Genomic DNA, 13,551 nt, shown 5'->3' on the forward strand with positions numbered 1-13,551 from the left:
CAAGTTCTTAACATTTATTCATTTTGCACTCAAGCCTCTGGAGTGGAACTTGAACCCACAGCCTTCTGTCAGAGGCACAGATGCTAATGACTGAGCCATGGCTGATGCAAGTTAATGCAGAGGAATGTGAGTTAACACATTTTTATGAGGCAAAATAAAGAATGGGGGTAGACACTTAAATGTGAATGAAGCTGACGAGTGTCTATAAACAGAGACCGAAAGGTTCAGATACATTGTTCCTGAAAGTGCCAGCGTGGGTAGATAAAACCATAAAAATGTTAACAGCATTTTGAGTTTTATAAACAGGGCACAGAGTACAAGAGTGAAGAGTTAATGATGAATTTGTAAATGTTCACAGTTACATCCCCAGACATTGGCAACTGACTACAAAACTGTCAACGTCCAGCATCCATCAGTGCAAGTGAAGCCTAGAGATAAACTGGGGAGCAATGCACAATTCTGAATGCTCAGCAGATATTTCTCACACCCTATCATTGGTCAGCAATGATTTTCCATGGTTCTTGTGGAAGAATTTGTACTGGAAAATTAGGAATTTGAACAAGTGCTTTTGTAATTCCTTATTTTGCATCCCAGGTTGTAATCGTGCCACCACTGGTGGCCGTGCTTTCAGCTGCCTAGGCCCTCAGATTTGTTGAAGGGTCCCTGTGCTGAATTTAACCTAGCTCATAAGCTGACAGACCTGTGTATGCTCGCAGCTGTTTCTGTTTCCCTATCTATGCCCCTCCCCTGGCCCCTGAATGATTGCTGCACTTTTGGTGAAAGATCCTGCACTAACACCCAACCATCCCCCTTCTTTTCTCTTCCCTCTTCCCCTGACAGTTACTGTGCTTATTTCCGAATGAAGGAGTTGAGCTCTTCCTGCCGTCTTGGGCTCTGGACCAGTCACCTGTTCAGGGAGAAATACGTGTGTGTTGAGTGCCAAGGAGAAGCCATGGGGATCAGAGATCGGTGCGAAGGGGATGGACTGGAAGGAACCAGGTAAGTAGCAACATGTCTAATGTTAATCATGATGCAATCCTAATTAAAGAGAGGGCAGACTGTATATAGGGTTCCTATAAAATAAAAAGGTAAAGGTTTGTATTGCAGATTTTTCATCAAGAGTCTTTCAACATTTTCTGATATTGTTGCCTTTATTCTATAGGAACTGTTTAACCAATGTATTTATGATCTTTTACCTTGTTTGTTGCCTCTATCACATTCTTCTCATTGACTCCTGCAATTCCATTTTCTTTGTCAATACTGAGGGTGTGGTATTTATTAAGTATCCCTGTCATTTCTTCGCTGTCACTTACAAGTTGCCCCTTTATCTCTCAGTGGTCTGACCTCGTCCTTTGACTATCCTTATACCTCTATGTGATTGTCAAAGGTCTTACTACTTCCTCTTGATTTCCAGTCTGTTCATGTACTCCCTCTTAGACGTCTGATTCTCCTTTTTTGCTTCATTCTAGATTCCATTAATATTTCTCATCGTTTTCTCCCCCATATTTAATGTAGGCCTCATCTTAAAACCTTATTTTGTTCCATTTACCCGTGGTAACAGCCTCTGACACACCACAATACCTCTTAATTGGGATGTTTTTAACCTGTACCTCTCCATTTCATAGTTCAATATCTCCCACTGCTCACTGTTCATTTTCCAATTTGTTAATCCGGACTGGATTGCACTTCATTCCACAGAAACAGCTCATTTCCAGTCTAGTGCCGGAAATTTCCCTTTTTCATTTTTTTAAAAAGACAACTATTTTTAATGCAAAGCAGTTAGGTTGTGGTCACCAAGTGAACTCTTACTATAAGATCACTTATTCATCCAGCTTTGTTCCTGAGAATCAGATCTAGCACTGATTAGGGAAGGAGTCCTGGATGTTTGTCTGTTCCCAGTCCACCTTAACGATAGTTAAAGTCCTCATTATTAGGACTCGATTACGACTGCAAACCTGTCTCCAAATTTCTTACAAATCTTGTGCTCAGTTTCTTTCCAATTAGATGGTTGTCTATCTTTTATTATTTTACTTAAGCTATGAGGATAGATTGGAGAAGCCGGGGTTGTTTAGAGAAGAGAAGGTTAAGAAGAGATAGAGGTGTTTTTTTAATTCATTCATGGGATGTGGGCATCGCTGGCCAGCATCCCTAATTGCCCTTGAGGAGTTGGTGGTGAGCTGCCTTCTTGAACCGCTGCAGTCCATTTGGGGTAGGTATACCCACAGTGCTGTTAGGAAGGGAGTTCCAGGAATTTTGACCCAGTGACAGTGAATGAACGACAAAATAGTTCCAAGTCAGGATGCTGTGTGACTTGGAGGGGAACTTGCAGGTGGTGGTGTTCCCAAGCATTTGCTGCCCTTGTCCGTCTAGGTGGTGGAGGTTGCGGTTTTGGAAGGTGCTATCTAAGGAGCCTTGGTGCATTGCTGCAGTGCATCTTGTAGATGGTACACACTGCTGTCCCTATGCGTCGGTGGTGGAGGGAGTGAATGTTTGTATATGGTGTGCCAATCAAGCGGGCTGCTTTGTCCTGGATGGTGTCGAGCTTCTTGAGTGTAGTTGGAGCTGCACCCATCCAGGCAAGTGGAGAGTATTCCATCACACTCCTGACTTGTGCCTTGTAGATGGTGGACAGGCTTTGGGGAGTCAGGAGGTGAGTTATTCACTGCAGGATTCCTAGCCTCTGACCTGCTCTTGTAGCCACGGTATTTATATGGCTACTCCAGTTCAGTTTCTGGTCAATGGTAACCCCCAGGATGTTGATAGTGGGGGATTCAGCGATCGTAATGCCATTGAATGTCAAGGGGAGATGGTTAGATTCTCTCTTGTTGTGGATGGTCATTGCCTGACACTTGTGTGGTGCGAATGTTACTTGCCACTTATCAGCCCAAGCCTGGTAATTGTCCAGGTCTTGCTGCATTTCTACATGCAGTCCTCAGTATCTGAAGAGTTGTGAATGGTGCTGAACATTGTGCAATCATCAGTGAGCATCCCTACTTCTGACTTTATGATCGAAGGAAGGTCATTGATGAAGCAGCTGAAGATGGTTGGGCCTCGGACACTACCCTGAGGAACTCCTGCAGTGTCCTGGAGCTCAGATGATTGATCTTCAACAACCACAACCATCTTCCTTTGTGCTAGGTATGACTCCAACCAGCGAAGAGTTTTTCCCCGATTCCCATTGACCTCAGTTTTGCTAGGGCTCCTTGATGCTATACTCGGTCAAATGCTGCCTTGATGTCAAGGGCAGTCACTCTCACCTCACCTCTTGAGTTCAGCTCTTTTGTCCATGTTTGAATCAAGGCTGTAATGAGGTTAGGAGCTGAGTGGCCCTGGCGGAACCCAAACTGAGTGTCACTGAGCAGGTTATTGCTAATCAAGTGCCGTTTGGTGGCACTGTTGATGACACCTTCCATCACTTTACTGATGATTGAGAGTAGGCTGATGGGGCGGTAATTGGCCAGGTTGGACTTGTCCTGCTTTTTGTGGACAGGACATACCTGGGCAATTTTCCACATTGCAGGGTAGATGCCAGTGTTGTAGCTGTACTGGAACAGCTTAGCTAGGGGCATGGCTCGTTCTGGAGCACAGGTCTTCAGTACTATTGCCGGAATATTGTCAGGGCCCATAGCCTTTGCAGAATCCAGTGCCTTCAGTCGTTTCTTGATGTCATGTGGAGTGAATCGAATTGGCTGAAGACTGGCATCTGTGATGCTGGGGACTTCAGGAGGAGGCCAAGATGGACCATCAACAGATTGTTGCAAATGCTTCAGCCTTTTCCTTTGCACTGATGTGCTGAGCACCCTCATCATTGAGGATGAGGATATTTGTGGAGCCATCTCCTCCAGTTAGTTGTTTAATTGTCCACCACCATTCACGACTTGATGTGGCAGGACTGCAGATCTGATCCGTTGGTTGTGGGATTGCTTAGCTCTGTCTATTGCATGCTGATTACGCAGTTTGGCATGCAAGTAGTCCTGGCTTGTAGCTTCACCAAGTTGACACCTCATTTTGAGGTATGCCTGGTGCTGCTCCTGGCCTACCCTCCTGCACTCTGCATTGAACCAGGGTTGGTCTCCCGGCTTGATGGTAACGGTAGAGTGGGGGATATGCTGGGCCATGAGGTTACAAACCGTGGTTGAGTACAATTCTGCTGCTGCTGATTGCCCACAGCGTCTCATGGATGCCCAGTTTTGCATTGCTAGATCTGTTCAAAATCTATCCCATTTAGCACAGTGGTAGTGCCACACAACACAATGGACAGTATCCTCAATGTGAAGGTGGGACTTCGTCCCCACAAGGACTGTGCAGTGGTCATTCCTACCAATACTGTCATGGACAGATGCATCTGCAGCAGGCAGATTGGTGAGGATGAGGTCAGGTATGTTTTTCCCTCTCGTTGGTTCCCTCACCACCTGCCGCAGACCCAGTAGGACACGGCTAGCACGGTTAGTAGTGGTGCTACCGAGCCACGCTTGGTGATGGACACTGAAGTCCCCCACCCAGAGTACATCCTGCGTGTGCTTCCTCCAAATCGTGATTAACATGGAGGAGTACTGAGTCATCAGCTGAGGGAGGGTGGTAGGTGGTAATCAGCAGGAGGTTTCCTTGTCCATGTTTAACCTGATGCCAAAAGACTTCATGGGATCCAGAGTCGATGTTGAGGACCCCCAGGTGACTCCTTCCTGACTGTATACCACTGTGCCGCCACCTCTGCTGGGTTTGTCCTGCCGGTGGGACAGGACATACCCAGGGATAGTGATTGCAGTGTCTGGGACATTGTCTGTAAGGTATGATTCCATGAGTATGACTATGTTAGGCTATTGCTTGACTAGTCTGTGGGACAGCTCTCCCAACTTTGGCACAAGCCGCCAGATGTTCGTAAGGAGGACTTTGCAGGGTCGACAGGGCTGGGTTTGCCATTGTCGTTTCTGGTGTCTAGGTCAGTGCCGGGTGGTCCAGCCGGTTTCATTCTTTATTGACTTCGTAGCAGTTCGATACAACTGAGTGGCTTGCTAGGCCATTTCGGAGTCAACCACATCGCTGTGGGTCTGGAGTCACATGTAGGCCAGACCAGGTAAGGATGGCAGATTCCCTTCCCTAAAGGACATTAGGGAATCAGATGGGTTTTTACAATAATCGACCATCATTAGACTAGCTTTTAATTCCAGATTTATTAATTAAATTCAAATTCCACCTTCTGCTGTGGTGGGATTCAAACCCATGCCCCCAGAGCAATACCCTGGGTCTCTGGATTATTAGTCCAGTGACAATACCACTACACGACCGCCTCCCCAAAAATTCTCAAAATCATGAGAGGTCAGGACAGAGTTGGCAGACGGGTCCACAACCAGAGGACACCAATTGAAGGTAATTGGCAAAAGAAGCAACGGCAACATGAGGAAAAACTTTTTTATGCAGCGAGTGGTTAGGATCTGGAACGTGCTGCCTGAGAGTGTGGTGGAGGCAGATTCAATTGAGGCCTTCAAAAGAGAACTGGATAAGGACCTGAAGAGAAACAAATTACTGGACTACAGGGAAAGGGTGGGAGAGTGGGACGGTCTCCTTCTGTGCTGTAATCACTCTATGATTCTATGATTATTTCTCAATCCAGACAGACTTTACCTGACCAGTACCATCGATACAAACCGATTCCTATAGCAATAATCATTAATTAACTAAGCCACTCCTTTTGTTTTATATCCTTCTCTATCTCTCCGGACTATTTAGTTCCCAATCCTGCCCAGGCTGAGCTAAGCTTCTGTCGAGGCTGCAATGACATATCCCTCCATTTTCATTCGTGTCTTTGTTTTGCACTACACAAAGTAAGTTACAAATTGAACACCTTCCCGATACTTAATGGAAAAGTCAGCTTTCATAAACAAGCCTGCACGCTCTATCAATTGAATCTTGACCTGAATCTATACTAAATATCTGGGATAGCATCACCACAGACAATGAATAATGAACCCTTCTATCATTGTGGTATGAATCCAAAATAATATAGCCTACGCACGGGATGCTACATGCAGGATTCTATGATTCTAGTTTCCATTAACTCATAATCAGTAATTTCACAACGTATGTAATCTGGCGATTGATCAGTGATCCCTATCAAAGATTCTGAAGTAGGGTTACCAGGTAATTTTATTTTGCTGTTTGTTTCTGTGTTTAATGATTACCATGTTAATTAACAGACAAATATTTGTTTCAGTTTTGTTGATATTGAACTAGGTAGGTCACAAATAACATGGAAGGATTGGCTCAAACATAGATGGAAGTTGGTTTGATGAGTAATCAATGTCATTTGACAGCAATAAATGTATAAATCCATTATCATTATGATACTGGCTGTACTTACATTGTTTTCACTGTTGTTCCCGTCCAATAACTTAGTGCCTGAGAGGGCTGGTGCTGTCAGGGTCTGCCTCATACCTGGGAATATATTTTGAACTGTGGTCTACAGGACACAATACAGGAGAGGGATCTGGGATATTTCACTGCAATCATCATTACAGTGAGTGATCACAGCAACGGAAGCATAGCTACAGTGATAGAGCATTGAGCCCCAGTGTCAGCTTGCCTTCTGACTCTCAATTTAAGTTGCATTTACACTACAGGGCGGCACAGTGGCGCAGTGGTTAGCACCGCAGCCTCACAGCTCCAGGGACCCGGGTTCGATTCTGGGTACTGCCTGTGTGGAGTTTGCAAGTTCTCCCTGTGTCTGCGTGGGTTTTCTCCGGGTGCTCCGGTTTCCTCCCACAAGCCAAAAGACTTGCAGGTTGGTGGGTAAATTGGCCATTATAAATTGTCACTAGTGTAGGTAGGTGGTAGGGAAATACAGGGGCATGTGGGGATGTTTGGTAGGAATATGGGATTAGTGTAGGATTAGTATAAATGGGTGGTTGATGGTCGGCACAGACTCGGTGGGCCGAAGGGCCTGTTTCAGTGCTGTATCTCTAATCTATTCTAAAGCCAAATTGCTACACATCAGTGCTCCAGTTGTGTTACAAACTATGTTGGTGTGCAAGCATGTTGGTTATATCACTGGATGAGGAAGCCAGGACTAATAATCCTGAAGAATACGAGCTGAAATCCAATTATGGCAGTTTGTGAATTTGAATTTAGTTTTTTTCTTTATATTTATATAAGTTGGATTGTTGTAAAAACCTAACTGGTTCACTAATGTTCTTTGACTTCAGAACCTGCTGTTCTTACTGATCTGGTCTGATTTATAAGTGACTCCAACCCCACCCCCCCCCCCCCCCCCATCAAAGTAATTGACTCCTAACTGCCCTCCAAAGTGGCCTAGCAGGTCACTCGATTGTATATTACGACAATTTATTTTGGGAAATAAATGGCAGCCTTACCCACATTCAGAGAATGAACTTTAAAAAAAAACAATCATGAACCCGCAAAATAACTTCACGTTTGTGTTCCTGGTTTCCGAAAGCTGTTTCTGAGTGTGGATCTTTCTTCCCTCCCTAGAACATTTTGGACAGCTGCCTCCATCCCCGGATGCCAAGGATCATGGGTACGCCAATCTCTGCATGGAAACTGTCGCTGCCCCCCACAGTCGCTGATCTTTGTTTAATACAATTGTGGATGTGGCATGTACAGGACAATGAAAGTCACCTTTGAGGCCGACAGGAGCAAGAGGAGCCTGTGCAGACCCATCACCACTTTCCGGACTCCTCATTTGCCAATGAGATGAGAGAGAAATAAAATTGGATGTAGGAGAGACTATATAATCTTGCTGCATGCTATTTACCTCAGTATCCTTCTACGTAAGCACATGCAGAGACTTATAACCTCACGACAGAACAATGAAATTCTCCAAGCACAGAGAACAGCTAAGAAACTTTAAACCTTTTACCTCTGAAACTCTGCTGAAAGCTACCTCCATAAACACACCTGCGTTTATTAAAAAAAAACACCCCAAAAAAAGTATTTTCCTTTTAACCGTTTTCTACTATTTGTCAAGTTTTTTTTATTGTCTATCCATATGCTATGTAACTGGGAACAGCAAAGATGGGACTGTCTAGATACAAGGACTGAATATTATTTAAAATTACTTTTAAATAAATCCATTATCATTATGATACTGGCTGTATTTACATTTTTTTCACTGTTGTTCCCGTCCAATGATTTAGTACCTCAGAGGGCTGGTGCTGTCAGGGTTCTGCCTCATACCTGAGAAAGGTGTGAGACTCAAAAATTGCAGTCAGTGCTGGCAGTAACTGAATGCCGAAGCAGGGTTGCCCAACCATCCAGCAGTACCCTAGAGTCTCCAGGAATTAAAGGTTCAGTAAAGAAAGCACTTGCATTTATATAGCGCCTTTCACGGCCTCAGGGAAATCCCAAAGTGTTTTACAGCCAATGAAGTACTATTGAAGTGTAGTCCCTGTTGTAATATAGGAAACGCAGCAGCCAATTTGCATACAGCAAGATTCCATATCCAGCAATGAGATAATGACCAGATAACTTGTGTTCGGTGTTGCTTGAGGGATAAATGTTAGCCAATACACTGAGGGGAGAACTCCCCTGCTCTTCTTTGAAATAGTATCCACCTAAGAGAGCAGACAAGGCTTAAATTTAAGCATCTCATTCAAGATGGCATCGCTGACAGTGCCACACTCCCTCACTGCTGCCCTGGAATGTCAGCTTTTGCCTAGACACTTAACTCTATGGGGGTGGGACTTGAATCCACAACCCTCTGACTCAAAAACAAGAGGGACACCCACTGAGCCACAGCCAAGAGCTGCCCTCGGAGAAACATTGTGTGGACACTAAAATAAATCGTGTGTTCTTTTTGCATATTCTTTTATTCTGCATATTCTGCAGTTACAAAAATATTGGAGATGAGGAAGAAAGGTTGTTTGATCGAGTGGGGCAGTTGGAGGTGTGAGGTCACATAATGAGATCCTCCAGGGATACTCCCAAACAGCGTTGCCAACCCTGTGCTGAACACAGTTGTACACTGCTCCTCTGTCCAACATTTTAAAAGGATTGACTCCATTGTTTAGACAGTAGAGGAATGTTATATGAAAATATTAAGCACTTGCCTCTTAATATGGTTAAGAATATCTTCCAGTGTTCTGATAGGCACAGTTTTCACTGAGGATGTTAGAGACCGCAATGAAGGTGGCAGGATGTGTTGAGAAGGTTTAAAAAAAAAGGACATGGAATCGTTGACTTTGTTAATAGAGGAATAGAGTAGAAAAGTAAGGAAGTTACGCTAAACCTTTATAAAACACTGGTTAAGCCTCAGATGAAGTATTATGTTCAGTTCTGGACCCCACACATTAGAAAGAATGTGAAGGCCCTGGAGAGGGTGCAGATGAGATTTGCTAGAATGGTTCCAGGGATAAGATACTTCAGCTATGTCTGTGTTGAGAGACTGGAGAAGCTGGGGTTGTTCTCCTTAGCGCCGAGAAGGTTAAGAGATTAGATCGAAGTATTCAAAATCATCATTGGTTTTGATAGAGTAAATGAAGAGAAACTGTTTCCAATGGCAGAAGGGTCAGTAACCAGAGGACACAGATTTAAGGTGACTGGCAAAATAACCAGATGTGATGCAAGGAAACTTTTTCTGCACAGCGAGTTATCATGATCTGGAATGCACCTTTTTTTTATTTGTGCTGGCAAGGCCAGCAATTATTTCCCATCCCTAATTGCCCTTGAGAAGGTGGTGGTGAGCCACCTTCTTGAACCAAAACAAGAAACGCTGGAAATACTCAGCAGGTTTGGCAGCATCTGTGGAGAGAGAAGCAGAGTTAACGTTTCAGTTCAGTGACCATTCGTCAGAACAAAGGGTCACTGACCTGAAATGTTAACTCTGCTTGACTCTCCGCAGATGCTGCCAGACCTGCTGAGTATTTCCAGCGTTTCTTGTTTTTATTTCAGATTTACAGCATCTGCAGTATTTTGCTTTCATCTTCTTGAACCACTGGGTACACCCACAAAGCTGTTAGGGAGAGAGTTCCAGGATTTTGACCCAATGACAGTGAAGGAACAGCAATATAGTTCCAAGTCAGGATGGTGGGTGACTTGGAGGGGAATTTGCAGGTGGTGGTGTTCCCATGCATCTGCTACTCTTGTCCTTTTAGGTGGAAGAAGGCAGGAGTTTGGAAGGTGTAGTTGAAGGAGGCTTGGTGAGTTGCTGCAGATGGTGAACGCTGCTGTCACTATGCGCCAGTGGTGGAGGGAGTGAATGTTTAAGGTGGTGATTGGGGTGCCAATCAAACAGGTTGCTTTGGCCTGAATGGTGTCGAGCCTCTTGAGTGTTGTTGGAACTGCACCCATCCAGGCAAGTGGAGAATGTTCCATCACATTCCTGACTAGTGTCTTCTAAATGGTAGCAACGCTTTCAGGGGTCAGGAGGTGAGTTACTCGCTCATAATTCCTAGCTTCTGACCTGCTCTTGTAGCCACAGTATTTATATGGCTGGTTCAGTTAAATTTCTTGTCAACGGTGACTGTCAGGATGTTGATGGTGGGGGATTTAGCAATGATAATGTGATTGACTGTCAAAGGGAGATGGTTAGATTCTCTATTGTTGGAGATGGTCATTGCCTGGCACTTGTGTGACATGAATGTTACTTGCCACTTATCAGCTCAAGCCTGAATATTGTCCAACAACAACAATGTATATTTATATTGCACATCTAACATCATAAAACATCCCAAGGCGCTTCACAGGAGCATTTTTTAAAAAAATGACACTGAGCCACATAAGGAGATATTGGGTCAGGTGACCAAAAACAAAGTCAAAAAGAGGTAGGTTTTAAAAAGTGTCTTAAAGGAGGAAACGAGGTGGAGAGGCAGAGAGGTGTAGGGAGGGTATTCCAGAGTTTAGAGCCTAGACAACTGAAAGCATGGCCACCAATGGTGGAGCGATTAAAATTGGTGGAGCTCCAGAATTAGATGAGCACAGATATCTCAGAGGGTCGTGGGTCTGGAGGAGATTACAGAGATAGGGAGGAGCGCATCCATGGAGGGATTTGAATGCATGGGTGAGAATTTTTAAAATCAAGACGTTCCTTGACCGGCAGCCAATGGAGGTCAGCGAGCACGGGGGTGATGGGTGAACAGGACTTGGTGCGAGTTAAGACGCGGGCAGCAGAGTTTTGGATGCCGTCAAGTTTATGGAGGATAAAACGTGGGATTCCAGTCAGGATTGCATTGGAATAGTCAAGTCTAAAGGTAACAAAGTCCAGGTCTTGCTATATGCACGGACTGCATCATTATCTGAGGAGTTGCAAACTGAACTCAATGCTGTACAGTCAACAGCAAATATCCCCACTTCTGACTTTATGTTGGAGGGAAGGTCATTGATAAAGCAGCTGTATGTACTTTCACCTACGACAGTACACTGAGCTTCTTTTACCTCACCTATCACCTTTCTAAACTCCCATGAGTATAGGCCCAACCTGCTCAACCTTCCCCATAAGACAAATCTTTCATCCCATGAAACAACTGACCGAACCTTCGCTGAACTGCCTCTAATGCGAGTATATCCCTCCTTAAATAAGGAGACCAAATCTGTATGCAGTATTCTGGGTGTAGTCTCACCTATGCCCCATACAGTGCAGCAAGACTTCCTTACTTTTATATTCCAACGTCCCTGCAATAGAGGCCATTTGCCTTCCTAATTAATAGCGTGGCTAGATCTGGACCACAAGTCTTCAGTACTACAGCTGGGATGTTAATGGGGCACATAGCCTTTGCTGTTTATCACATGGAGTGAATCAAATCGGCTAAAGACAGGATCTGCCATCAGCTGCCTGAAGCTCTGGAATTCTCTCACCAAACCTCCCCACCTCTCTACCTCTCTCTCCTTCTTTAAGACGCTTATTAAAACCTACCTCTTTGACCATGCTTTTGGCCATCTGCCCTAATACCGCCTTATGTGGCTTGTTATCAGATTTTGCTATATAATGCTCCCATGAAGCTCCTTGGGCTGTTTGATTACTTTAAAGGTGCAATATAAATATAAGTTGTTTTTATTGCTTTTGTCTGTGATGGTTAGGAGGAGGCCAGGATGGATCATCAACTCAGCACTTCTGGCTGAAGATGGTTGCAAATGCTTCAGCCTTGTGCTTTGCAATCGGAGATCGGTGGCTGTGTGGGGAGAAAGAGATTTGAGTCAGTGGGGGTGGGGGGGAGGGATGATGGAGAGAGGTTGTGGGCAGAGAAAGTTTCGAATTTGAGGAGGGGGGCAAAGAGTTTGGGGGAATAATGAGCGAATTGAGTCCGGGGAGATGCAGAGAGATCGGAGTCTGGGGAGAGACGGAGAGATTGGAGGCTGCAGGAGGGAGAGATCGGAGGCTGGGGAAGGAGAGATCGGAGGCTGAGGAGGGAGAGACCAGAGGCTGAGGAGGGAGAGATCGGAGGCTGGAGAAGGAGAGATCGGAGGCTGGGGAAGGAGAGATCGGAGGCTGAGGAGGGAGAGATCGGAGGCTGAGGAGGGAGAGATCGGAAATGGGGAAGGAGAGATCGGAGGCTGGGGAAGCAGAGATCGGAGGCTGGGGAAGGAGAGATCGGAGGCTGAGGAGGGAGAGATAGGAGGCTGGGGAAGGAGAGATCGGAGGCTGGGGAGGGAGAGATCGGAGGCTGGGGAAGGAGAGATCGGAGGCTGGGGAAGGAGAGAGCGGAGGCTGGGGAAGGAGAGATCGGAGGCTGAGGAGGGAGAGATAGGAGGCTGGGGAAGGAGAGATCGGAGGCTGGGGAAGGAGAGATCGGAGGCTGAGGAGGGAGAGATCGGAGGCTGCAGGAGGGAGAGATCAGAGTCTGTGGAGAGATGGAGAGATCGGAGACTGTGGAGAGATGGAGAGATCGGAGACTGTGGAGAGATGGAGGGATCGGAGGCTGGGGATGAAGGGGTGGCAGTGAAGTAGGAGGCTGGGATGGAGATCAGGGCCTTGTTTGTGACAATGAAAGTGGGGAGTTTGATAAAGTCGGCACCCCTCCCCACAACCCCACAGAATTTCTTAGTCAACACATCAAAGTAAGTGGGAAGAACACCTGTCTTAAAATCTCCAGGAGCAATGTTCAAAAGCCAGTTCAAAACTGGATAGCAGGCTATCCTTTGACCCCTGCGGATAATGGAACGGAAATAGAGAATGCCAGACCGTCACCGTGACAGATGTTTGAACAACGCCTTAACTCTCGAAAGGCCAATGATAACTTGCATAATTTATTCAATCAGGAAAAATCTGCAGATGCTTAGCAATTGTCAGCAGAATTAGGAGTTACTTGTGAAAGGGCCCACACCAGTACAAAATAATTAAATTGCTCAGTAGGTCAGCAGTCTCGCCTTTGGATTAAACAGTTGTGGGTTCAAGTGGCACTTCAGAGATTTGAACACAAAACCTAAGCTGTTACTCTCCGCATTGTACTGAGGGAGTGCTGCACCATTAAAGGAACCACATTTTGGATAAGACATTATGTCTTGTGGATGTAAAAGATCCCATGGTCACTATTTCAAAGGAGAGCAGGGGAGGTCTCCCTGGCGTCCTGGGTTGATATTTATTCCTCAATCAATATCACTAAA

The 13,551-nt window shown here is 45.4% G+C and overlaps 1 protein-coding gene across 2 annotated transcripts in view; it reads left to right on the forward strand.

The window, feature by feature from the left end:
• si:dkey-178e17.3 (somatomedin-B and thrombospondin type-1 domain-containing protein) overlaps positions 1-8,099 on the forward strand; it is a 126,127-nt gene extending 118,028 nt beyond the window's left edge. For both annotated transcript variants that reach the window (XM_068055543.1, XM_068055544.1), the window contains 2 exons: positions 841-999; positions 7,486-8,099. In XM_068055543.1, the coding sequence (XP_067911644.1) occupies positions 841-999; positions 7,486-7,591 (265 nt within the window). In that variant the 3' untranslated portion in view covers positions 7,592-8,099. The remainder of the gene's footprint in view (positions 1-840; positions 1,000-7,485) is intronic.
• Positions 8,100-13,551: the final 5,452 nt, after the last annotated feature.

The sequence above is a fragment of the Heterodontus francisci genome, chromosome 23 (genome assembly GCF_036365525.1).
Source record: "Heterodontus francisci isolate sHetFra1 chromosome 23, sHetFra1.hap1, whole genome shotgun sequence".
Classification (NCBI taxonomy): domain Eukaryota; kingdom Metazoa; phylum Chordata; class Chondrichthyes; order Heterodontiformes; family Heterodontidae; genus Heterodontus; species Heterodontus francisci.